At 46.5% G+C, this 23,898-nt stretch overlaps 4 protein-coding genes across 4 annotated transcripts in view; 2 read left to right on the top strand and 2 right to left on the bottom strand.

Annotated features, from left to right (window-relative positions):
• The window catches only part of LOC117643108 (nuclear pore complex protein Nup88), a 114,373-nt gene extending 106,039 nt beyond the window's left edge, over positions 1 to 8,334 (top strand). Inside the window, exons 3-15 of the mRNA XM_034381791.1 lie at positions 1,847 to 1,957; positions 2,296 to 2,449; positions 5,352 to 5,470; positions 5,859 to 6,114; positions 6,351 to 6,517; positions 6,606 to 6,691; positions 6,779 to 7,056; positions 7,149 to 7,262; positions 7,344 to 7,423; positions 7,498 to 7,644; positions 7,720 to 7,879; positions 7,972 to 8,060; positions 8,165 to 8,334. Of these exons, the coding sequence (XP_034237682.1) occupies positions 1,847 to 1,957; positions 2,296 to 2,449; positions 5,352 to 5,470; positions 5,859 to 6,114; positions 6,351 to 6,517; positions 6,606 to 6,691; positions 6,779 to 7,056; positions 7,149 to 7,262; positions 7,344 to 7,423; positions 7,498 to 7,644; positions 7,720 to 7,879; positions 7,972 to 8,060; positions 8,165 to 8,243 (1,840 nt within the window). The 3' untranslated portion in view covers positions 8,244 to 8,334. The remainder of the gene's footprint in view (positions 1 to 1,846; positions 1,958 to 2,295; positions 2,450 to 5,351; positions 5,471 to 5,858; positions 6,115 to 6,350; positions 6,518 to 6,605; positions 6,692 to 6,778; positions 7,057 to 7,148; positions 7,263 to 7,343; positions 7,424 to 7,497; positions 7,645 to 7,719; positions 7,880 to 7,971; positions 8,061 to 8,164) is intronic.
• Positions 8,335 to 10,244: 1,910 nt separating this feature from the next.
• LOC117643105 (trafficking protein particle complex subunit 8) lies at positions 10,245 to 17,803 on the bottom strand. Its single transcript, XM_034381786.1, has 21 exons — positions 17,439 to 17,803; positions 17,144 to 17,305; positions 16,757 to 17,051; positions 16,291 to 16,675; positions 15,959 to 16,192; positions 15,761 to 15,870; positions 15,426 to 15,674; positions 15,063 to 15,342; positions 14,799 to 14,984; positions 14,548 to 14,717; positions 14,330 to 14,460; positions 13,830 to 14,239; positions 13,542 to 13,664; positions 13,291 to 13,444; positions 13,037 to 13,208; positions 12,827 to 12,962; positions 12,644 to 12,743; positions 12,295 to 12,557; positions 11,930 to 12,210; positions 11,763 to 11,849; positions 10,245 to 11,654 (listed from the first exon to the last, which is right to left on the bottom strand). The coding sequence occupies exons 1-21, from the start codon at positions 17,593 to 17,595 to the stop codon at positions 11,339 to 11,341; spliced, it is 4,401 nt and encodes a 1,466-aa protein (XP_034237677.1). The 5' UTR covers positions 17,596 to 17,803; the 3' UTR covers positions 10,245 to 11,338.
• A 183-nt stretch (positions 17,804 to 17,986) lies between these two features.
• LOC117643111 (putative sodium-coupled neutral amino acid transporter 7) lies at positions 17,987 to 20,955 on the top strand. Its single transcript, XM_034381794.1, has 8 exons — positions 17,987 to 18,335; positions 18,507 to 18,640; positions 18,725 to 18,923; positions 18,995 to 19,130; positions 19,220 to 19,370; positions 19,458 to 19,720; positions 19,800 to 19,999; positions 20,084 to 20,955. The coding sequence occupies exons 1-8, from the start codon at positions 18,251 to 18,253 to the stop codon at positions 20,269 to 20,271; spliced, it is 1,356 nt and encodes a 451-aa protein (XP_034237685.1). The 5' UTR covers positions 17,987 to 18,250; the 3' UTR covers positions 20,272 to 20,955.
• LOC117643116 (protein MTSS 1) overlaps positions 20,948 to 23,898 on the bottom strand; it is a 35,321-nt gene continuing 32,370 nt past the window's right edge. Inside the window, exons 12-14 of the mRNA XM_034381798.1 lie at positions 23,726 to 23,856; positions 23,528 to 23,639; positions 20,948 to 23,437 (exon numbers count right to left, since the gene is read on the bottom strand). Of these exons, the coding sequence (XP_034237689.1) occupies positions 22,272 to 23,437; positions 23,528 to 23,639; positions 23,726 to 23,856 (1,409 nt within the window). The 3' untranslated portion in view covers positions 20,948 to 22,271. The remainder of the gene's footprint in view (positions 23,438 to 23,527; positions 23,640 to 23,725; positions 23,857 to 23,898) is intronic.

The raw sequence follows: 23,898 nt of genomic DNA, 5'->3' as shown, positions 1-23,898 counted from the left end.
GTTTTATTCGTGCGTGAGTGGCCCACTCTGCATGTTATGTCTTGGGCCGTGCGTCGCTGTGCGATGCCGAATGCTGCGAATGCTGCCCGCCCCTCCGTTTTGCCCTCTTTGTGATTGGTTGACACTCCACATATTCCCCTCTGCATGTGCCCCTTTCCTTTTTTTGCGCGCGCGCGCGGACCACCGCCCTCCTTTTTATTATTTATCATTTCTGTTTCCCTTTTCAGCCGGTTTTTATTTATTGCTTCGCCAAAATCTGACCCAGAATCCGCCGCCGCCGCGGCGCTGTGTGTGTGTGTGTGTGTGGTGTGGCGGAGTCCGCCGATTTCTCATACGGATGCTTGATGGTGTTTTTATTGTCGTTGTTCTTTTCTTCGGAACCTCTGCGGCGTCTTTGTTTTCTCTGTCTTCTCTTTCGCCTTCTCTCTCTCTCTCTCTCTCTCTCTCTCTCTCTCTCTCTCTCTCTCTCGAAATGCCTGCTGTTTCCCGGTCGCGGTCCACGCGTCGATGCCGGTGCCCTTCGCCTTGACGAGCGTCGTTACAGTGGTGTGTGTGTGTGTGTGTGTGTGTGTCTGTGAGTGAATGCGAGTCCAAGAGGGAATTATGAATACCTCTCCATTCCGCCTGCGTCGCTGCGTCGCTATGCGTCGCGTCACGCGGCGGACACAGAAAGCTTTCGGGCGAAGAGAGCTGGGCGGCCCGCCAGGCATCGCCAGACCCGGCCGGCCTGGCCGGCAGGTGAGAGGCGCGCCTTGTTTGTTGGTGTAGGTGTCGTGAAGGGGAGGGGGAAAGAAAGCGTGAAAAATAGATTGGCGTTGTTTTTGCTCACCGTCCGGCCCAATGCGTGAGGAAGGGCGCGGTGCGGGCAAGCGGATGGACAGACAGACAGACAGACAGACAGACAGACAGACAAAGGTGGCCGTCCAGTCGGCGTGATGCCCCCCCCCACCTCCTTTTCCCCTTCTGGACCCTTTCGCCCCTAAAGCCATTGTTGCGGGGGCACCCCCTGCTGCAGATTAGCCGTCCAAGACATATTTCACATTTTGCGTGACTGCTGCTGGTTGGCGGTCGCTCGCTCTGTGTGTGTGTGTGTGTGTGTGTGTGTGTGTGTGTGTGTGTGTGTGTGTGTGTGTGTGTGTGTGTGTGTGTGTGTGAAAGGAGGTGGGGGAGGGAAAGGGTTGTCCTTCCCGCTTTGAATGCGGTGCCGTTTGCGCGCGTTTTGCCCGCGACACCTTATGGCCGCTCCTTAGTAGACTGTCTCTTCGCGCTGAGGCAGGCCAAGCAGGCCCTCTGCTCCTAGAGGCGCGGCGGCGGCGGCACGTTTCGAATCGGAAATGCTTGCCGCTCCGCCGCCGGAAGCGGCGTGGGCGTGCGTGCCTCGCGCCCCGCAGCGCCGCCCCGAGAAATATTGGCCGCGATCCCTCAGGACTTCCGAGAGGACAACCAGGCAGGACACGCCGCCCGGCGGACTGATTCCGAGAGTCGTTTTCGTCACTCTGTCTCTCTCGCACCTTACGGGGCGCCCCGTGAGTGCGATAGAGGCAGAGCGACGAAAACGACCCTCGGAATCTGTCTGCATGCAGTCAGCCCGGTCCGGCGGGCGCAGCGGAGCGGAGCGCCTGTGGTCTAGCCCTTAATGGTAATGGTAACGACGGGTAGGCAGTCCCGTTACACTTCGGCGCGCCGCGGTACAGGCTGCCGCCCGTTCGCAGGCGTCAGGCAGGAGACCGCCGCCCGGCCGACCACTCGCTCGGAGAGCCTGAGGAAACAGTGGTTCCCTTCCACTGTGCTGCTCCACTGTCAGCACTGTTGATGGCTCATGTTGTTGTTTTTGTTGTTGTTGCAGGCTCCGCTCCGTGCTGTCCTCGCCCGACATGGAGGTGCGGCAGGTCCGCTGGCACCCCGGCTCGCCCAACGACTCCCACCTGCTGGTGCTCACCGCCGACAACTCCTTCAGGTGGGTCGACGACGACGAGACACAGTGGGCCAGAAGACCGGCGCATGCGGCTGAAACTCTAGACGCGCTTTGAGCTCCAGAGTCGCTAAACGGGACTCGAACCGAACGTGTGACCCCGCCAATGGATTCCTCGTTCGGAGAGCAGTCCATTGGTGGGGTCACACGTTCGGTTCGAGTCCCGTTGAGCGACTCTGGAGCACAAAACGCGTTCGGGGCTTTGACCGTCTTCACCACCGGTCTTCTGGCAATTCCACTGTGCGGCGGGACTTCTTCCGCTTGGCGTTTGGTTTAGTGCAGCAGCGTTGTGGCAGTGCAGTGAAGCCGTCCTTTTCCCGCAGGCTGTTCAGTACGGCGGCCGAGCCCGACGTGCGCCTGCTGCACGTGTGGCACCTCGGCCGCGCCCCCATCGGCGGCGTCACCTCCTCCGCCAAGCTGCCCCTGCTGGGCGGGCTGGGCGAGACCGCCGTGGACTTCGACTTCGCGCCGCCCGTGGTGGGTATTTCTAGCAGATAGGCAGCACCATTCTCAGGATTTTCTGAATGGCGTTCAGAGACTTCAGAGAAACACTCAGATTTTTCTGCCATTCAGAATTCAGAAAACCACTCTGGAAACCCTGAATGCATTCAAAACCAGTGTATACCTTTACTTAAAAACAAACATAAAGGTACAATACACATTAAGGTGTCAGCTTGTTATTCTTATGTCAGAAGCTGCTAGCTTGTTGGCGATCTTTGTCTTCTTTTTTGTTGTTTTTTTTGGGGGGGGAGGACTTTAAAGTTCGTTAGCATTGATTCATCCGCGAGAAATAAATTGGTCGGAAATGGCCTGAACGGTGTCGTCGGCGGCGTGACTCGCCCGTCGTCGTGTCGGTGATCTGCCTCCCCCTCCCCTCCCCTCCCCTCCCCCTCCCCTCCCCCTCCCCTCCCCTCCCCTCCCCCTCCCCCCTCCCCTCCCCCTCCCCTCCCCCGCCGCTGCGGACCGGAATGGCGTGCCCGTCGCGGTGGCGTCCGGCGGGGCCGGCGGGGCGAGCACGCGGTTTTTAAAATGAGGTTTCGCGTCTAATTTCCTGTCCCTTTACCGAAACTTTGCCGCCATCCGCGCCGCTTCGGCTTCGGCCCGGCCGCCGCAGACTGATTCCGAGAGTCGCTCTCGTCGCTCTGTCTCTCTCGCACTCGCGGGCGCACCGTGCGGGTGCGAGAGAGACAGAGCGACGAGAGCGACTCTCGGAATCAGTCTTCAGCACCGCGCCGAACCCGTTCCGTTCCTCCTCCCGTCCTCAGGTCGTCCGGACCGAGGGGCGACTCGACGCGACGCGGCGACTCGGCGGCTGTGGGTGGAAAAAGTGGCCTTTGCGCACCGCGGCGGCGCGGCTGCGGACAGATTCCGCGTGGGTCGTCGTCGTCGCTCTGTCTCTCTCGCACCCATAAGAAACGCCCCGTGAGGGCGAGAGAGACAGAGCGACGCTTCTCGGAATCGGTCCGCTGGAGGGAGCGCGGCTGATTGTGCCCCAGGGCGTGGCCGGGAGCGGCTCGCCCGCGAGCAGGCGAAGATGATCGCCGCCCTGGTCTCGGCCTCGCCGTCGTCCTCCAACCTCCTAATTGATCGATTTTTTTTTCGCGTTAATTTTGTTTGTTGTTTTTTTTTTGCCGCGCGCGGAATCTTATCCAGCGGGTTGCTATGACGGGGAGGCCCCTCAGGTCGGGTCAGACCGCGTTCGCGTTAGGTCCGCTTGGTAACGGCCGACGTGCGGGCGGTGCTTGGTGGCTTGGCGGCTCGGCGGCTCGGCGCGTCTCGCGGCGTTGCGACGCCGTAACGCTTGCTAATGCCCCTAATGCAAGACGAGCCGGCAGGCCGTCGTCGCCGCGTCGTCTAGACGCGCGGCATGTGCTGCAGGCTGATTCCGCGAGGGTCGTCGTCGTCGCTCTGTCTCTCTCGCACCTGCAGGGGACGTCTCGTGAGTGCGAGAGAGACAGAGCGACGAACACGACTCTCGGAATCGGTCTGCTGCTCGCGGATGCGCGCCGCCGGCCCTTCGGTGCCCTTCGGCTTCGGCGAGGCGGATACTATGTTTACACGGCGCGCTCAAGTCAGCGACTAGCACAAGTCACTCGAAACGCGGTCGGTTTACACGCCAGTGACTAGCTAGTATCTTAATTTTATTTTCATTTTATTTTTCAATTTTATGAATTTTGCTTCATAGCTTTTTCTAATATTCGAATTTTCCGAATATCAGAAATATAAAACACCTCAAATTATTTGAAATATGAATAAAAAAAGGTTATGTCATGGAAAGTGAGTGACTTGCTCTGAAACACTCTTTATGTGACCTTTCAATTTTTTCTGGACCTCAATTATGGTTAATTCATTTATTGCTGCCCATATTTGACAACCTGTTGCCTTCAATCACTGGATTCAATCAAATATATTTGTCCACAATCCGAAAACAACCTCTGCTCTAAGTCATCATTCCCGTTTACACGGCTTTAAGTCAGCGCCTTACGTTAGTCAGTCACCGACTTACGGCTGACCGCCTTACGGTTGGTCACCAGGCGTTTACACGCAGTTTTGGTGCCTCACTAGCGCTAAGTCACGCACCAGCGGCGGCGTGTAAACATAGTAGGAGTAGTAGAGGGAAGTGCTTGGCGGCGATACTCCGCGCTGGCCGCGCTCTTCGTCGTGGAGTATCGCCGCAGCGGCCAATCAGGGCGCCGCATTAGCGCGGCAACTAGCCGCTGCCGCTAACTGGCAGAGACAGACAAGGAGCGTGAGAAAGTGAGAGAGAGAGAGAGAGAGAGAGAGAGAGAGAGAGAGAGAGAGAGAGAGAGAGAGAGAGAGAGAGGGAGAGAGAGAGAGCCTGGAGCGCGGGGATTTGGTGGTGGCGGCGGTGTGGCACCGCGACGCGGCCGAGGCCGCCGAGTACCAGCCGAGTGTAAAATGTGGATTAGAGGGGACTTAATTTGAGAGTGGCGTGGCGCGGAGAGTCTCCCGGTGACATAATCTGGAATCGTGGCTTGGCGGCGCGTAGCGCGGGGCGCGGATTGGCTAGAGGGGCAGAGTAAGCAGGGCGCCACCACGGGGGCCCAGGTCCGCCCGGTGTGCTCGCCATCGCCGCCGCCGCGCTCCGCCGTCGTTCGCCAACTAAAGTGCTGACGCGGACGTGCCGCGGTTCAACCAGCAGAGTGATTCCGAGAGTCGTTTTCATCGCCCTGTGTCCCTCGCACTCACGGGCGCCCCGTTGAGGTGCGCGAGAGACGGGGCGACGAAAACGACTCTCGGAATCCGTCTGCAGGACGAGGCCGCCCTTATCCTCGCCGCCGCGCCACCTGTGCTGTTCGCCGTTCGCCTTTTGCTTTTTATTCCCATTATAATTCTTTTTCGCTGTTTTTTTTTTCAGTGCCAGTCACCGGCCGGCAAGCTGACTGCAGCATCAACGGACCAGCTGGAATGGCCCATCATGGTGCTGCGGGGGAATGGCGACGTATACTCCGTCACCGCCCCGCTGGCGGCCAAGAGGTGAGCGCAGCGCGGCGCGGCGCGGAGGGCTGTTTTACAGTGGGAGGACTCTCTCTCGCACTCATGGGGCGAGGGTGCGTGAGAGAGACAGGACTTCTGCCTCGGAATCGCCCTGTTGTGCGAACAGGGAATGGGCGTCGCGTCGTTCGAGGGGACGGAATCGCGGACGCGTTTTGAGCTTGAGAGTCGCTGAATGGGACTCGAACGGAACGTGTGACCCCACCAATGGATTGCTCTCCGAACGAGGAATCCATTGATGGGGTCACACGTTTGCTTTGAGTCCCTTTCAGCGACTCTGGAGCTCAAAACGCGTCTAGTGTTTTGGCCGGCGCCAGTCTTCTGGCCCACAGTGTACCGTGGTCATGACCATGTGGGCTTGATGTTCCAGCGGCACCAAGGCCGTGGTGCGCGGCCCGCTCACCATGTACCCCCCTGCGGACGACAACTACGGCGTGGACGCGTGCTCCGTGCTGGTGCTGCAGACGTCGCCGCCGCTGCTGGTGGTGGCCACCTGCGCCGGCACCCTGTACCACTGCCTGCTGCTCGCCCCCGAGGACCACGACGTGCACCACGACGTGGCCGCCAGCATGCGCGACCTGAGCGTGGTGGACGACGAGGACGCCCTCCGGAAGGACGCCTCCGCGGTACGGCCCCTGCAGACAGTCGTTTTCGTCGCTGTCTCTCTCCCGCAGCTATTCAGGGGAGTGCCAGAGAGACGCAGCGATGAAATCAACTCTCGGAGTCACTAGAGTCCGAGAACTAGAACTAGTTTACAGCTCTAGGACTCTAATGGTCATTTGCATCCTTCTTTTTATTATATTTTTGTTAAATTTTTTGTAAATTTGTAAATTTGTTAAATTTTTGTATTTTTGGAATCTAGGTGTGGAATGCCTCCAGTAGTGCCAACTCCCTCGCGGGGCAGCCAGTGCTGCACGTCTTTGAGTCGGTGGAGCTGGAGCTTGGCTTGTCTCTGGATGAGGGTCTACTTGACGACGCCTCCTTCAACTGCCCTTTACACCTCCAGAAACATCCCACTTCTAACGACAGGTAACTAGGCGCTCCTTTCACCATGAAAAAAAAATTGTTCAAATTTTATATTTGTGTCTCTACAGCTGATGTTTCATTTTTTTGTCAGGTACCTTGTAAGCCATGAGGCAGGCATACACATCCTGTTTTTGCCCTTGGTCGCTCGACTGAATAAATTTGTTGATGCCTCCGATGGTAAGATCATAGACTTGGTTTCTCTTTTTAATTTTTTAAAAGAAGTATTTATGTTTATTTTGTAAATTTCTCATCTTTTTTTTTCAGATTATGCTGATAGCTTTCTTCCCAAATTTGACTCACAGAGTAATTCCATTGCGGAATACTTACTTTGCACCCGGGTTTGTGGAGCTACAAACGGAAATACGCAGTCTGAAAATCAAGTTGTATCTCCCATATTGGGTCTTGCTCTTAGTCCTTCACCAGCCACACTCATAGCACTGCTCTCTGGAGGAGAGGTGGTTAGCCTTTTGTTATCATCACTTCATCTTCCAAGTTCTTCCCATTCTCTTCTTTCATCAGGGCTAAAAGTAGAAACTCCCAAGGCAAGTTTCTAGGCACTCTGAGTTCAATATTCAATGTGTTGTCTGTCTTATGTATTGTGTCAACCATGACGTTTCTTCTCAAAATGTTGCAGCTGAATGAAGAAGCCTTTGATGAGCACATCCGTAACCTGCTTAAAAGTCGAGGCACCCTACCTATTTTCAAGTTTGAAGAGAAGGCAATGTCATCTCCTCAAGAATCATTAAAGGTAAAGACTTAATTGCTTGTTGGATTTCGACACAAATAATTAATTTTATTGCTAAAGGAAAATCATGTATGTATTTTTCAGCTCATTTATCGAGTGACCCAGCTCTTATATGAAAACTACTTTCAAAGACATGAACAGGCACATGAAGAGATTAAAAACAGGTGTGTGCATAGCACTTCATAAACGATTCTAGCTCCTCTACTAGATTAATTAAAATTTTGTGTTTGTTTCTCAGGATGAGGCGTTTGCAGAGAATTAAACAGCAACAGAAAGATGACCTTTCAACCTTATCTCGTGAAAGAACAGAAATCAAGTCCAAGACTGAATCACTCCTTGAGAAACTGAATGAGATCAAGGCAAAGCAGGAGAGCCTCAGTGATCGGTAAATTCGTCTCTCTAAGTACATTGTGTTATGTCCCCTTCAAAAGCAAACTCTGAAAAAAATTTCTGTCTCCAGTGCTGAGCGGGTTTTACGTAATGCAAGCATGAAGCAACCTGTTGTTTCCAATGCAGAATTGCAAATGAGGAAAGAACTTTCCTCCAAGCTAAACAAATTGGAGAACTTGAAAGGGAAGCTAGAAAATGTCAGAAAATACTCAACAGATCAAAAAGCCCAGGTAAGTTACATTGTGTTTTATTAGGCCGCTCTTTTCGTTTTTTTAAGTTTTACTTTTAAATAATTGGTGAAAAATTATTTAAATTTTTTTAGCTGGATCGATGGAATTACCAACAAAAGAAGAAGGCAGTACCACTTCATGAAGATCATCAGAACGTGATCAAGAACAACTTGAAGCAAATGTAAGATATTTTGGTTTGGGTTACATTTCTGTTTGTCCTCCTCAACTAGATTCTGTTATCTACTATTGTTGTCATCTAACTGAACCCTTTTTTGTGATTTTCAGGGGAACAGATCTTGCCGAATTGAAGAAAAAAGTGCGAGCCAGTCAAGTTGAATTAGGAATTAAACTTACTTGTGCTTAATTTTTCTCCATTTTTTTAATGTATTTCTCCTTTGTTTAAAACACTATTGTACTTGTATTGAATATAGAATAAAATCAAGCTGAAGAGTGAATTTTCTTTTTCACCTCTTCCAATGATTCCACCCTCTAGTGCAAGGGAACGAAGAAAGGCACAGAATATGTTAACAAAACTGGTTTTATTTGAACGAGTATTTACAACAGCAGTCTCGTATGGTGACTGTATGGAGCTGCTGGCAGCATACTGGGTGACTTGAATGAGTGTGGCAGATATCACAGGTTGTACGCGCTCCGCTCGTAGAGCGATGCGACCGCTTCACCCCTCAACCGAGCAGAAGCAGCTTCTTGAGCTTCTTCTTCTTGAGGAAGCCGGCGCTCAGGTCGGAGGGCGACTCCCAGTCCTCGGACTTGTCGGGGTTGGTGGGGTCGGAGTCGAGGGGGCTGGGCGCACACTGCACCAACACCAGCATCACGGCCAGCATCACCACCGCCAGGATCTGGAAGCGAAGCAACGCCAGGCGCCAAGGTCACACTTTGAGCACGAGTTGCACAGGGCTTCACACCGACACTCAGAGACGCAGTCACTTGGACCACGAGAACACCATTGTCCGATAGATAATGGACGAGCGAATGAGCCGTCGGGCTGCCTACTGACGAATGGCTAGACTCACCAGGAGAGACCTCATGTTGGATCGGTGCGTTTGCTCGGATGTCGCTGGGACAACTGGTGCTGTGCCTCGAAGAAGAAAAGTCTTTTATAGTGCGCCGCCCGTCGGGCCGCGTCGCGCAGGGCGTTGGGCAAGAGGGCAAGCTTCTTCGGCTTCGGCCGGAGCCCACCTTTCGCTGTCGCCATCGGCGAACGAAAAGAGGCGGGGCGGGGCGGGGCGGGGAACGCCGCAGGGCTGGGAAGCAGACGGGCCAAGCGACAGCCGCCAGCCGGCGTGGAAAAAACAGTGCCCTTCGCGGGGGTCACGCGGCCCTGAGTCTCAAACGGAGTGCCGTGCAATCGGAGCCAAGTTCAAGTTTCAGGTGGCAAGCTTTTCACTCTAAGGTCTTGTGATAATCATTTTATGCACACAGTATTATGCAACGCGCGGACAGACTGCTTTGAGCCTACGCCGCGTAGGTAGGCAACCCACCGTCCACAGTGTCTTCAACTCAATAGAGACTTCTAGATTGACTTGGTCTCTACATCTCAACTAGCGTCACGGAAAAAGTCATTTTCACGCCAAATAGAATGCGTCAAAGGCCGTTGGGCACCGGGCATCTGTTTCTTAGACCCACAGCAACGTTCCATACGAATTTCAGACAAATCGGAGGTGGTCGACCATTTCCGTCGAAAAAATGTTAAGGCTATACATCATGGTTTTTTGACGTTTTGGGCAAGGAATTTAAAATGGCCCAAATTCGAGTACGTTGTGCTGGTGCACTCCCTCAAGACTCCTGACACTATTTCGAGAGCCATTTTGGCCCTAAACTGTCTTTTTCTGGCGAAAAACTGGACTGCTTTGGGCCTGCGCCGCGTAGGTAGGCAACCCACCGTCCACAGCTTAGGGTTTTGGGCAGCTGGTACGACTTTGTGGCCACCAACAGTAAACAGCAGCGGCGCGCGGCGCGGCGGGTCAGTAGCCTTCCCTCCAGCGGCGCCGCGAGGCCCGCGGGGGGTCTAGTCTAGTCGAAACCTGGGTGCTTGCGGCCCGGCCTCCAGACAGCCGCCGGGACCGGTTGGTGCGACAACGGACAGCAGTGAACATTCCATTTCAGCATTTCGGCCTCTCGTGACCCTGACCGTGACCCTGCCCGACTCGTGGGCCGGCTGGCGAGGTTGCCCAAACAACTAGGAGGGAGGGGGAAACTTGAGATTTTGGTTCAAAAATGTTAAATTACGTGAATTCTTAATTTTAGGTTTATCGGCCGTGTTGCCAACATCGCCTGTTTCCATGTAACCACTTAAATATCAGGATCAGAGTTTGACGCATGGAGACAAAATAAAAAGAAGTCCAAGTGCAACAGTCAATATACAAATGTATTTATTTCTATCTCGCATAGCATAACAGTATTTCATAACAAAGTCTAAAGTACAATTTATTAAGACCAGATTGTGATCGATAACCTGGAAGGAATCACGCTGTGATTAACAGAACCTTTGGGGTTTTCATTTGTTTCTTTATGAGAAACAATATCTACACGCAGACTACAGGATGAGTCATTAAAAAACAACAACACAGGTTAAACAAAATCACAGAATGGTTAACATAATCTGCTAGTTGCAACAATGGCTGTAACTTACCTTGACAATAATAAGTAGAACTAAAATTGGAATAGGAATGCAAGCATGATTTACTGAAAAGAGAATACAATTTATTGTTTTAAAATACAGTCTATTAACAGCATTTCATCAAACAAGGCATTCAGTAAAAGGTTCAATGAATAAAGGGAAACAAATAAGAGAAATTACAAAGAAGTAAAAAACAAACAAAACAAGGATATAAAGATGCAAACGATAAAATTGAAGGAATTCAACTATAAATTTTAAGCTTTACAAGTAAAGTTAAATGAAGAAAACGAGAAGTAAAGTACAAATTCTAATTGATGCTTGGTAAAAAAAAATATATGTTTTTAAGAAAAATTGAAGACACGGTTTATTGTAAGAAAATTGATACGGCAGCAGTTACTGACAGTTTAGATCAGCTCAGTCAGTGGACACATTGTTAAAATCACTAATCACAGAAAAAAATCAGATGTAACTTTGAATTGAACAAGTGTGATATAAATGGCAACACAAACAATTCATCTGCCTCATCAATAACACAATTATAGTCAAACTTCCTACTAATCTGTCCCGCAACAGTGCAAACTCCAAAAAAACAATATAGGTTACACTTATCACAAATTGATATCATTACAATTTCAGATATACTCTTGATCACATTAGAAACAGGAAGAAGCCAAAATAAATTTATAACATTACAATATTTAATGGTTTGGTCCCTACTGGTTGCCATTCTCTGAAATAAATATACCTAGTACTACAAGTAACATTTTCAGGATGAAAATTACACTTAGGTACCAGATGGTAACAGAGGACCTCTACAGCATCTATGATGATGCCACAAGAGCAGCAGCTCCAGTTGCACTGTTTACAGTTGTATTACATACAGATTCACTAATAACAATAGCTGATTCAAGTCGCATCCGCTGAAGAACAGCTTCTTTGTCTGAAATGCCCAACAAAGAGCAGAACACTTGCAGGTGAGCACCCAGGTTGTAAGTTCCTGGTCCAGGAATGGCAGCACGTAGTGACACGGTGTGGGAAGATCTACCAGCCAATTCCACATTTGACACTAGGCGGCCTACCCAACGCACTATAGAGGAGGCATGGGGAAGGTAAAGCTGACTCTTTGAAGGCATGCCACTGCAATAAAGCAGAAGAAAAATTAAAAGGTGGACAGAAAATATAAAAGCGAGTGGAAACACATGCACATGGCATTCACACAAGAATTGGATTGACTTAGAAGCTCACCTTGGTAAGTTTGCGAGACTGACTTTAGCAAAGAGAGGTGAATCACAGCAATTGTGTAAGATAAGTTGGACATCAACAACACACAGCCTGCAGAAAAAGAGGAGTCCAATTTAAAAATGAAAGGCACTTCACCATGCACATGATTTTAAATTAAATACACAACAAACCTTTGTCTACTAAAGTCATGGGAGAGATGAGAGGGATGCTTTAAGCTGTACATGACAAGATGTTGCATTGTTTCCAAAGAAACAACTCCTTTACTAGCAATAATGTCAGACTCAGAGGGTACATTCCTATCAGGCCCAAAAACACGTAAAACTGCAGGGCCTTTCTCAATTGCATTTTGAATCAAAGGTGGGCATGAAGTGCGCTTGTTGAGTCTTGAAAGAGTGAGATGAGTTTGACCAAACGCTGAGCGAATAGCACCACCACTGTCCATAACTGCAGCCTGTTGGGAGAAGGATATGTAGATTAAATTATGCACAGAGACAATATACTGGTAGTACCAAAAATAGATAAGAGAAAATTTTACCTTCCACTTAAGAACTATTGTAATACAGATTGCTAGAGCTGCTTCAGTCACACTGGTTTTGTCAACAGAAGAACTTGTAGAATTAGAGTTCCATTCTGGAAGCCGTTGTAAGAAGTCTCTGTGGGGTCGGTTGGCACAAGGTTCAATAGGCTCTGCTGATGAGGTAGCGAGTCTCATGTCTGAAAATGTTGTTGGGCTCCCTACAGAGCACCGACGGGCTCTAAGTAGAAGTTGCACCGATTCCTGGGAGCTTAAAACTGTATCTACAAGCAGAAAGAAGAAATAGAATTAATAACTTGCTTTTAACAATTGTCAAACGGATGGGTTTTCCAAGAAGGTTGGCATATACCTTGGGGAGTTATAGTGACAGGAATATTGCTTAAGGTCCATGTCGGGCTGGCTAATGACACTTGCAACAAGGTGATTTTGGTTAGCAAGAGGTCTTGAACCTAAAATGAAAAGTGAAAAGTTGTAGGCAAAGATGATCAAATAAAATGGAGCCTCAATGAGCCATTTTCATGTAGTAACTCACTTTATTGGTATTCATGATTCTTGTGTTTATGTTTAATGTTTCCTCTGCACTAAGCGCTTGGCTTCGACTGGCCTCAGCACTAAACTGAACAGATTCCAAAACGGTCAGTGGCCAGTAGTGACGTACAAGTCGATACCTGAAAGAAGAGAATTGGACGTTAATAATGATAACCCAAAAAATGTTAGAGTAAGAGAAAATGTTAACACTTACTTTGGTAAGCTAGTGCTGTCACCACTGTCTAAATAAAACAGCATTTTAAGAGCTGCAGAGCCTGGGATATCAGGTGCTCTTAGCCACATAGTCAGTGTTCGCTTCTCTTGTGGTTTAAGAGGTCCTTGAAGAGGTATTCGCTGGACTTGAGGCAAACCTTTAGGACCATTTTCTGACAAATGCAAAAGAGAGTATTAGTTGAAGACCCAATAAAGAATAATAATAAATTCAAGTGAAAAAGAAAACAGAAGTACCTATTTGGGGCAGATCAATTATGGTGAAAAGGTGTGGAGTATTTGAGCCTATAAGCAGTGTTTGAATAGGTGCACTGCCTATATTAATGAGCTCGATTTGGACTTTTTGTAGTTCTCCACAGAGCATCTCAGAGACTAGTCCAATCATTTTGACCTAAAATTACATGAAGAAAAAAAATAAAGTTCAGCACACAACAAAAGATAACTTTAGTCAGATCATGATTAGACAGTAGGTAAAAATATGCTCAAACCTGAAGCTGAGGACCTCCAGGGACAATTATAACATTCAGGCGATTATCTTCAACTGGTTTATTTTCTTGTGTAGGACGTTCTTTACCAACACGAAGGATTTTTTTTGGTTGCAAAACAAACATCTAAAAAATTAAAATTAACTATATTTAGTTAAAAGACATCAAACTATTCGGAATAAGATTTATTTATTTATTTCGATATAAACACCCTAAGAGCATGGACTCCGTTCGGGCCGTATACAGATGGGGCTGAGAAGCCCCATGCACTTAGCAATAACACTTCCATACCTGCTTTCCCTGTACAGAGAGAGGAGTTGATGAGGTAGGTGATAAGACAGCTGGGTTTGGAACAGCAGCAGGAGCAGTAGGAGTATTGGCATCAGCTAATGATGGTGATGGATAATTTATTTTATATGCAATACCCAACAAACGCAAGTTTCCTCTCTGACGCGGTATTACTGACAACACCAGCTGCCGTGATGAATTTGGTTCAAGCAACAGTTGTGGCAAAAGACATGTCTCAACAAAGTGTTGGCCTTCTTTTTCTGTAACTTTCTCATTTTCAATCCAACTTTCATCTTCAGACTCAGGTGTTGGATTATTAGTTGCAGGTTTAAAAGCCCATAATAAATGGACATTAGAAAGAGGCAAAGGAACACCAGTTGGATTCTGAACTGTTACAGATACTGAAACTGGTTCTAGAGAGCAGAAACAAGAAAAGAAAAGATTAATTTAGACCCAGCACAGGGAAATATTTTAGAAATGGTTTTGAAAAATCAAACACTTGCCTCTCATGACCGACAAGGGATTTTTACTGTTGTCAGTATGATTTGTGAAAAGGGTTGCAATGGGCTTAAATATTAAGAGTGCAGTTCCCTGCACTTCTGTTAAGAGCTTTTCTTCAAGCTGAATCCAAGAGCTGAAAAATAAAAATCACTCTATTCAGAGGAGAAACAATCAACAGTTGAGACAACATTGTCACATCTTTCAAAAAAACAATAATTACCTTGCATCATCCAGAGAATCATCAACAAAATTAATTCTGGATGCAAAGATTTGCGGCCCATGCTGCTTATCTACTGGAGGCGGTAATGGGCCAACAAGAACTGCTATGGATGTGCTTTGTAACAAGGGAATAGGTAAGCTTGGCAACAGTCCTGCTTCATGTGGAAGTTGCTGAAGAGTGATGGCAACATTATTAATACAAAGGCATTAAGTTGAACAGGAGGCTACAAGATTCATTCATCCCTAATCTACCTGATAAATTTGCAGGTATTCCCGCAAAAATGCTGCTTGTTGAAGGGGTGACTGCTTGCTGGCTGGATTGAAGAGCCGTCCAAAGGCTTGAGCAGAAAGTTCTGTTGAGCGCAAAAAGGCAGCTTGCCTCCCAATAGTAAAATGAATGTGATCCTCTGCCAAGTTCCAGCCCTTTCCCTTGTAAATCTGACAATAAAAAAATTATTTAAATTAAAAATATTTGTATTTTTATTATGAAGACCCAACAGTTTTGCTCTAATTTACCTGATATGCTTGCTGATAGCACCTCAAAGAATGCTTCTTTTGACCGGCTTTATTAAATCTGTGCCCAGCTAAAACCATATGGAAAGAAAATTTGCGAAGCATGGGTGGTTTGGAAGCTTGTAAATAACAGAAAGCTGCTTGCTCAAGAAGGAGAGCTGATCGTAAATCTGAGTCTTCACTAGTCATTCGTAATAGCTGCTTAGCAGCATCTCCATACTGAGCACGGCTTTTTAAGCATTCCGTGCTAAGAAGGGTGCTTCTTGTAGCAAACTGCTGCAACCTTAAAGAGAAATTTAAATAGAGAAGAAATTTAAATAGGAAGTCAACCTGTACGTGAGGTAAAGGCAATGAATAAACACATACCTGCAGGTGTTTAGGTAAGTAAGAATAGCTTCCTCACAGTACTCTTGGGCTTTACGGCCACCCTCACCCATCATGAACACTGACAACGCAGCCATTTCCAATGCTCCAGCATAATACAACCAAGCACCATCGGCAGCAAAATCTCGCTTGGCTGAGTGAAAAGCTTCAAAAGCAAGTTTGTAATGTCGAAACATGAAGCACAAATCACCCATACGACGCAGTTGAAGCTCGGGAGCATCTCCAGAATAACTGTAAATATCCAATCCAGAATTAGAACTTCTATGACTGAATAAATACTTAAGGACGTAATTAGTGTGAGAGAAAAAGCAACTTACATAACAGCATTGGTAGGGACAGTGGAATTAGGAGCACCAGGTTTATTTGTTCCAAACCACCTCTTAGTAGCACCCAACAGAGATCGGCTGACACTTTTCTTGTTCGAAATCTGCATGGATGAAAAATATGAGTGATAAAGAACAAACAAAAGAAATGTAAGAACAATGGAAACAGACAAGTAATTGTATCGATCTTACTTGATCATGAAGTTGTTGAATTTGTTTCTCAATATGAGGGAGAAGAGCATGCGCACACATATCATGAATAAAGGCTCTGATACGATCAATGTCAGGAGTTGTGAGACATGCACCATGAGGAATCAAAGGATTGTTTCCAAGAGGAGTACTGACAGGTGTATTGCTTGAATTAATACCGGCCCATACATTAGTATTCAGAGGAGCATTTCCGATCATGTGATTAACTGCAGCACCCTGAAAAAAAATCCGTCCAAAAAGAAATAAAATACCACTTCTCTAAAGCAACACAAATGCGTCTAGTCAAAACACCACAATGATGAGTACATCCATACATTTTCTGAGCCAGGAAGCTGATAGCCATCTTCCTGTGGGCTTAACGGATGCTGCATGACAGGAACAGGTGACGAGGCACCAGACTCGACTGAATTATGTTCCGAAGGCAATTCTTGACTGGCTTCTTGAGCAAGTTCGGCGTCATCTGTTGACACACGGTTAGGCATTCCCGTGACCCCAATCATTTCTGCTGGAGTCCTTGGGCTACTATCATACTCGTGAGAATCTGCCGAAGTCTCCGAGTGACGACTGACATATTGGCTCCAAGGATCTGGTAGATGACTAACATCTTCATGTTGCCCCGGTGGCCGAGTATTAATGTTCAAGAGAAAACAATTATTTGCTCCATATTCCGACTTCATGGAGGTGAATGTTGCTTCAGCCCTGCAGAGAGAATAAAATGCAATCAGTGAAGTAGGATGACCTTGTTTTAGATTTAAACTAGAGTGAGGACATAAAACTTACTTAGCTGCATCTCCTTCATTGACATCATTAAGCAAGAGATGGTAAAGTAAAGGAGGAGAAGGTGTTGCCATCCATTTTGGTAATTTACCCGGAGCTACAGCTTGCAGGCTCTGCATCTGTTGGCGCAACCCTCGCATCACATCTAGAGGAGATGGTTCTGCTGCAGATACAACAGCAATACAACCGAGGTAATGCTTGGTGAACTCATGGTCAGCTGGGAACTGAACTTGCAAGAAAGTTTCACGCCATGCCTCAAACCATGGGGTGGCAGAAGGCACTTCAATTTTTTGATCACCTGAAGACAAATTCATCATTTATAATAAAAAAAATTAAACACTAAGAAAATATAAAGAAAATAAAACTGATATTGGAAAGGATTTAACTTACCAAAGGTGAGAGTAGTTTTATTATCGTTTATTGCATTAGAAACAGACTCATTCAAAAACTTTCGAGCAAGTGTTGGCTGGGGCGGACGTGAGTGAACATCTTGCAGACACACACGTAAATTCTTGACAGCTACATTTGCACCTAGGGGATCGCGGAAGTGAACTGTCAAAGAAAAAGGGGTAAAATGAAGAAAAGTTTACACAAAATGTTTAACATGAACCCTAAAAACTACAAAAGATGGGCAATTGACAAAAAATTGACAGAAGATCTTAACCTACAATGACAGTTATCTTACCTTCCGATGTCAGTCGACAGAATGGTTGAACCATTTCAACAAATGACAGATTATTCTTCCGGCAAAGTTGTTCTGCCATTGGGCTGCTGAGAACAGCAACGAGGGGTGAAAAAGCATTTTGAACAAACTCGTAAGGGGTTGACTTGCACTGAGCCATTATTTCAGCATTACAGTACACCACGGGTATGAAGTTCAAAAAAAGTGCTTTAATGAGATTCTGATGTAAGTCTCCGATACATACGAAGACTTTCACAAACAAATCTTAGAACACAACCCAGTAAAACAAATTTTGCACATAAAATTTACAGTCAACACCATTGTGTCCAGTCAGAAGCGGCCATGTTGATGATTACATGTTGTGCCAACCTCCACGAACTACTCATTCAATCCAAATCTTAATGGATGTTCTCGAATAATGTGAGGAAAGGGATGATTTCGAAGGTATTTTAAATTTTATCTTAAGATAAAGATGACACATTTGATTTAGAGAGGACTTAAACTTAAAATTTTCCAGGTCGTTCTTCCGTTTGTGAACAGGCAGTGGACTTTGTTTTGCTCAATCAGCTGTTGTGTACTTCTGCTTGTGGATGCTTGGTGTTGATCGTTCGTTTCAAAGTTCACTTTCTGTGTAGCCACACTTTCAGTGACGTGAACCTTATTAGTTGATTTTTAGTTTTATCTTTTTATGTCCAGTGACATAAGTGCACCTAAAACTGCATTGAGGGAATGTTAATGTTTGTTTATTTGAGGTTACCCTTTGTTATTTTCTTTCTAACGCGCCCCATGCACTGTACTTTTGGCACTCTTTCATAATGAATTCCATCGAAGAAAGTTTAGAAGATGATACAAAATGTTCCATTTCAAGTGGAACCATGGAGAGTCAGAGACCTCGAGCAGGTAACTCAATGTTTGACTGTAGTTACTGTGCTAATATTTCCATCAAGGCCGTATCTAATTTTTACCTCTGAATAATTCTTTGAGTGTTTGCTGATATGTTGCCATAACCCTTTATGCGTCTCCAGCCTCTGTAAATTCGAGTTTCTTGTTTTTTTTTTGTTCTTTTTTTAGGGAACACCCCTGGCTCAGGACGTTTATCTGCAATATTTTTAGTGATAAATGCTGCTCTTGGAGCTGGCCTCCTCAACTTTCCGCAAGCATTTGACCAGGCTGGTGGTATTGTCACTGCTATTGCTGTACAAGGTGTAAGTATGGATACTTCGTATGCAGTTATTTCAATGTGAGATACTTCTTAACTGAAGAGTGATGTAAATGTCATGTGATTCCAGGTTCTGATTCTCTGGATTGTTGGTGCTTTGCTTATACTTGCACACTGTGCCGACAAAGCTGGGGCACTCACACTGCAGGATGTCCTTCAAGCTGCATGTGGACAGACAGGCCTAATAACATGCTCTATAATAGTAGCACTGTATTGTTTTGGTACTTGTGTGACATTCCTCATAATTATTGGAGATCAATTTGACCGAGGTATTATTCAATATTCCTAACATGTTTTGCAGCTCATGACATTTCTTTCACTGATTTGGTTTTTGTTTTAGTTCTGCTCTCAGTATGGGGAAAGGATTTCTGCCACCTTTGGTATTTGGATCGTTCATTTACTATGACCATTAGCTCTATTCTGTTTGTTCTCCCACTTTGTTATTCCAAGCGAATTGATTTCCTTCGATACGTCAGGTAGGAGTGATTTCATGGTAAAAGATGGTGGTTATCACATAAACTTTTTTAGACTCACTGTGCTGAATATTGTATTGTATTGTTTTCAGTTCTGTTGGGGTTGTAGCTGTCCTCTATGTTGTATGTCTTATTGCCTACAAGTATTGGATGGGAAATTTTGTACCAGGCCCAATCAAAACTGCTCCAAATTCATGGACAGATATATTCCTTGTTGTGCCTGCCATTTGTTTTGGCTACCAAGTAATTATTTCTTATCTCACTTGCTTTTTAGATACTCTATATTTATATTTCAATGTTCATTTGTTTTCATTTCCCTCTTTATTGCAGTGCCATGTCAGCATAATACCCATTTATTCCTGCCTTAAACACAGAACTCTGCACAATTTCTCAATCGTATGTATGTTTGCCATTGTGTTTTGTGTGGCAGCATATACAGTTGCTGGTGTTTTGGGCTACTTAACATTTGGGTCACTTGTAAAAAGTGATATTCTGCAATCTTATGGTGGTGAAAATCCATTTGTTCTCCTTGGAATTGGAGCTATTGCAATCAAATCATTTACCACTTACCCTTTGCTCCTGTTTTGTGGGAGGTAAGTTCTCTTTTAAATGTTCCTGTGTATCTTATCTTGTCTTTCAACTAGTTTGTTCAAACCATAGATTCTTTTCCAGGGAAGCTATAAGCACAGTCTGGTGTGAGCTTTTCAGTGCCTCACAAACAGACATTGCGTTAACAGAGTTTAAGCGCCGAGTTTCTATAGCATCTATTTGGTTTATACTAACTTTGCTCATTGCTGTTGTCAGTCCTGACATAGGCATTGTTATTGATGTTCTTGGATCCCTAGCTGCCATTTTTATTTTTGTTTTCCCAGGTGAGGCTGTATTCCTCAATCAAATTACTCACATAAAGTCGACCTCAGCTGTGTCTTACTGCATATTTTCTCTTACATTTGCAGGAATATGTCTTCTTCAGGCAACTCTCCGTTCTGACCCAGGCTTATACCTTAATAAACATCGATTCCTTGTTCTTGCCGCATTTGTGTTCATCATTGTAGGAACATTTGTGTTTGGAGTTGTCTTGACTCAAGCAATTGAACGTTTTGCTGATATTTCTAAAAGCCATAAACAAAGCTTGTGTGAATAAGCTGATAAGTGCTGTGATAAGTTATGTTTCTACTCATCTTTATTGTGATCCAATCTAGTATATTATTATAATTATTATTAACTTGAGCCTTGATGGCACATAAGCATATTTTTATACTCTATTTTTAAAAAAATATTTGACTTAGATTTAGATGAAGCTAGCATAAAATGTTGACTTAAATGTACCATCATTTCACTGTATTGTAGAAACAAAGGTTTTTTTTGTTTCAAGAACTTTACAGCTTTAAACTTCTTAAGTAAATTTAAAAAGTTGACAAAAATTATTATGAGCTCTTCTAGTTACTTATGATAGAAGAAATTTATAATAATAACTGTTAGTTTTATTTTCAAGTATGATGACGCATCTAATGTAATAACTGCTTGAAGGATGCTCCTGATTGTCACTGTTAACTGGTTGCTTTGTGTATGAGTATGTGGACTGTACACCTACCTGTATTCATTCTGCTTTCACATTGAATTGGTAACATGAGTGGAATTCATTTACTGTACATCACCAACTAACTTTTCTTTGAGTCCTTGTTTTTCTACAATACAGCTTACACGCTGGCCGTGGACACGAATTTAAGGCATCCTGTATTTGTACATTCTCAAATTGATGTGGCTCGGAGTCAATATAGACTGATAGGTAAAGAGAAAATAAATAAATAAAGGATATGTAAGTCAACTGCTTAACATCTTTATTGATTACTGCTGTCATACAATCAGACATTCCCAAAAAAGGCTTACAGGGAAAATAAAGGGAGAGGATATGTGATGAACATTATACATAAAGCTAACGAGATAGCAGCATAGTGCTGTTGAAACAAAACACAAGAATGATGGGAAGATGGAAAAATAATAATACACATACACAATTTCTTGCAACATCTTCATGACTTTAGTTTGTAAAGAAGATACAGTCAATAAATAGCCGGCTCTTCATCCACTGGAACCCATTTTCAATTGATTGCCCCCCCTACCCCCTCTAACACAAAAGAAACATACAAAACTATATTAACATTAACCTACAGTTACATATTCAACTCCAACATACAAAGGAGCATTTGTACTTCCCTCATGCCTGTGGGCGACCATCTTGCCCACCAAGTACATTTTTAATTACAAAATGTGCAAAAATATCCTGCAGTCATATTTTCAATCAAGAACCTAGAGGGTTGCAGGAGGAAACAAGGAGACAGTGTCAAACAAAATTTTCACCTCACTTATAGAAATAGTAAACAACCAACAATCATTCCAAAATGGTGTGATATAATGATGGTGACACTGTCAGAAAGGTGGGCAGAAGTCAACACAGGCTATCACTAGTCAGACTTTCAGGACCTCATAAGGCATGGGTCATATTCTTAACACATTACAAAGTCAAATAATTGCAGATTATATAAGGAACAAACATTACGTTCAACACAGCCGAGCCCCTGGAAGCAAGAGTAAAGCTCAATTGTCACCTTTTCTGCTCAAGGAGGACAGGGCGGGGTCGACGATCACACACTGGCTAGATGAACAACAATCTTTGGCTTTCTAAACTAACTGGTTACATTATATACATTATTTATTCACTTATTGACAGAACAAGGGCAGTGGGTGATATGAGGTTTCGAACAGTAGATATGAAATGCCCTCATAAAAAATAAAATAAAGTCTGACAGTTAGCAGTAAAAAGAAATGCCACACAAATATTGCTGGCTCCTCAGAATCTCACCCATTTGAAACTATTGAACACAAAACTGATATTTACATAAGAGATTGCCTTAGCAAGAAGCAAAATATACTCAATGCTACATAAACCTGATATAACAACATTTTAGTCAGACATAACACAGAACATAAATAAAGACTCATTTATTGTAAAATAAATAAATATTTGCAACAAACCCACAATAAGGAATCGCACGTTGCATGTGGCAGCAACGCTAACTAGAGACGATGGGATGATGGATAATGAGATCAATGATCAGGATCTGGGACGGATAGGATATGTGCTCAGAGGATCCTGGGCGCCGATCGGTCATTAACTCCACCCGTCTTCTTCAACGGCTTGCCACGCTTGATCTGATCCATGAGGGAATCATGACAGGTGGCGGGGTCAGGCGCCGTCCGCATGTTGATCCACTGCCGCACGCGGCTGGCCTTCTGCTCCTGCTTCTGCTGCACCTGCACCTGCTGCTGGTGAGACAGCCTGGCGCTCAGCGACTCGCGGAGGCTGTGCCCCATGCTGCCCATGCTGCCCATGCGCGGCGACCCGGTGGCGCCACCGAGCGGCTGGAAGTCCTCGGAGTGGCGCCGCGAGTGGCGCGGGCTCAGCGTGGGCCCCAGCTTGGCGCTGAGCGCCGCGATGAAGTTGGAGCCGACGCCGCCGACCCCGGCGGGGGCCTCGCCGTGGAGCGCCTTACGCTCGGCGCTCTGCGAGCGCAGGCTGTGCGTACGGCGCACCTGCACGGGGCTGGCGGGCTGGTGCTTGAGCTCCGTGAGCGTGCGCACCGCATCCGCCACGCTCGTCAGCCCCTCGCCGTCGTCGTCGGCGCCCTTGGGCTGCGCCACGGGCACGCTGATGCCCGACGCGGAGGTCCTCATGAGCTCCGGGCCCGTGAAGCAGCCGCCCGCGCCCGCGCGCAGCGCCTCCACGGCCGTCATGCGGCCCAGCGACGACGTCCGCTGCTGCTGCGGCATGCCCACCACGCCCGGCGCGCTCAGCTTCACGGTCTTCATGTTGGTGTTGCCCGACTGCTTCTTGATGGACGCCATCAGCTTGGCGTTCTGCGCGATCACGCTGTTGAGGGCCGTCGCGTTGCCCGGCGCGTTGCCCAGCTTCTCCTTGAGCTCCGAGGCCACCTTCTTGACGGTGCCCTGCGGCAGCAATGCGTCGTCCTGGTGGTGGTGGCTCTCCGGGTCCAGCAGGTACGCGGGCGGTGGCGGCAGGTTCTCCATGCTGCCCGTCTTGGCGATGGGCGGGTGGTGTGGGTGGCTGCCCGGGTGACTAGGTTGGGTCTGACTAGGCTGCTGTTGCTGCTGCTGTTGCTGCTGCTGCTGATGTTGTTGTTGCTGACCGGTCGTGGATATGGAGGAGGTCCTTCGAGTTGGCGGCGGTGGCTTCGGGCCCTGGTTCGAGCCTCGGCGCAGGAGGGTCCCACCTCGACCAACAGCATATCCTAAGGGATGAACCAGAGAAAAGGAATTTAGGTGTTGACACTGTTAGAGTTGCAAATATAGAAGTGAATGAATAGCTGAAGTGACGCTACCTTCCAAATGGTTGCCATCATCCATCATGGCAATAGCCGTTTGGCTGCCATATCCACTGCTGGACTCCAAGGAACTTTCACTTGTACTACCATCTCGCTCTGGACCATCAACCTAATTTAAAAAAAAAATAGAAAAGTGGTTGTAGCAAAAACAAGTGAAACGATCTAAGGAAAATAGGTTGTAAGGCGTGTTCTTACTTTGTCATGAGTATCATTGGCATTGGACACAAGCTCTGGTGGAGGCGGTGGCAAAAAGGTCATCTCCTGGGCTTTTGATGCAGCCATGCTTGCCAATTCATGCATATTAACATACGTTGGAACTTGGTTTTCTGAATCAAACATGAAAACCTCCAGTTAGTTTACCATACGAC

This window comes from Thrips palmi, unplaced genomic scaffold, assembly GCF_012932325.1.
Source record: "Thrips palmi isolate BJ-2018 unplaced genomic scaffold, TpBJ-2018v1 HiC_scaffold_16, whole genome shotgun sequence".
NCBI lineage: Eukaryota > Metazoa > Arthropoda > Insecta > Thysanoptera > Thripidae > Thrips > Thrips palmi.
Note: the sequence above shows the minus strand (reverse complement) of the source record. Positions and strands in the feature narration are given on the sequence as shown.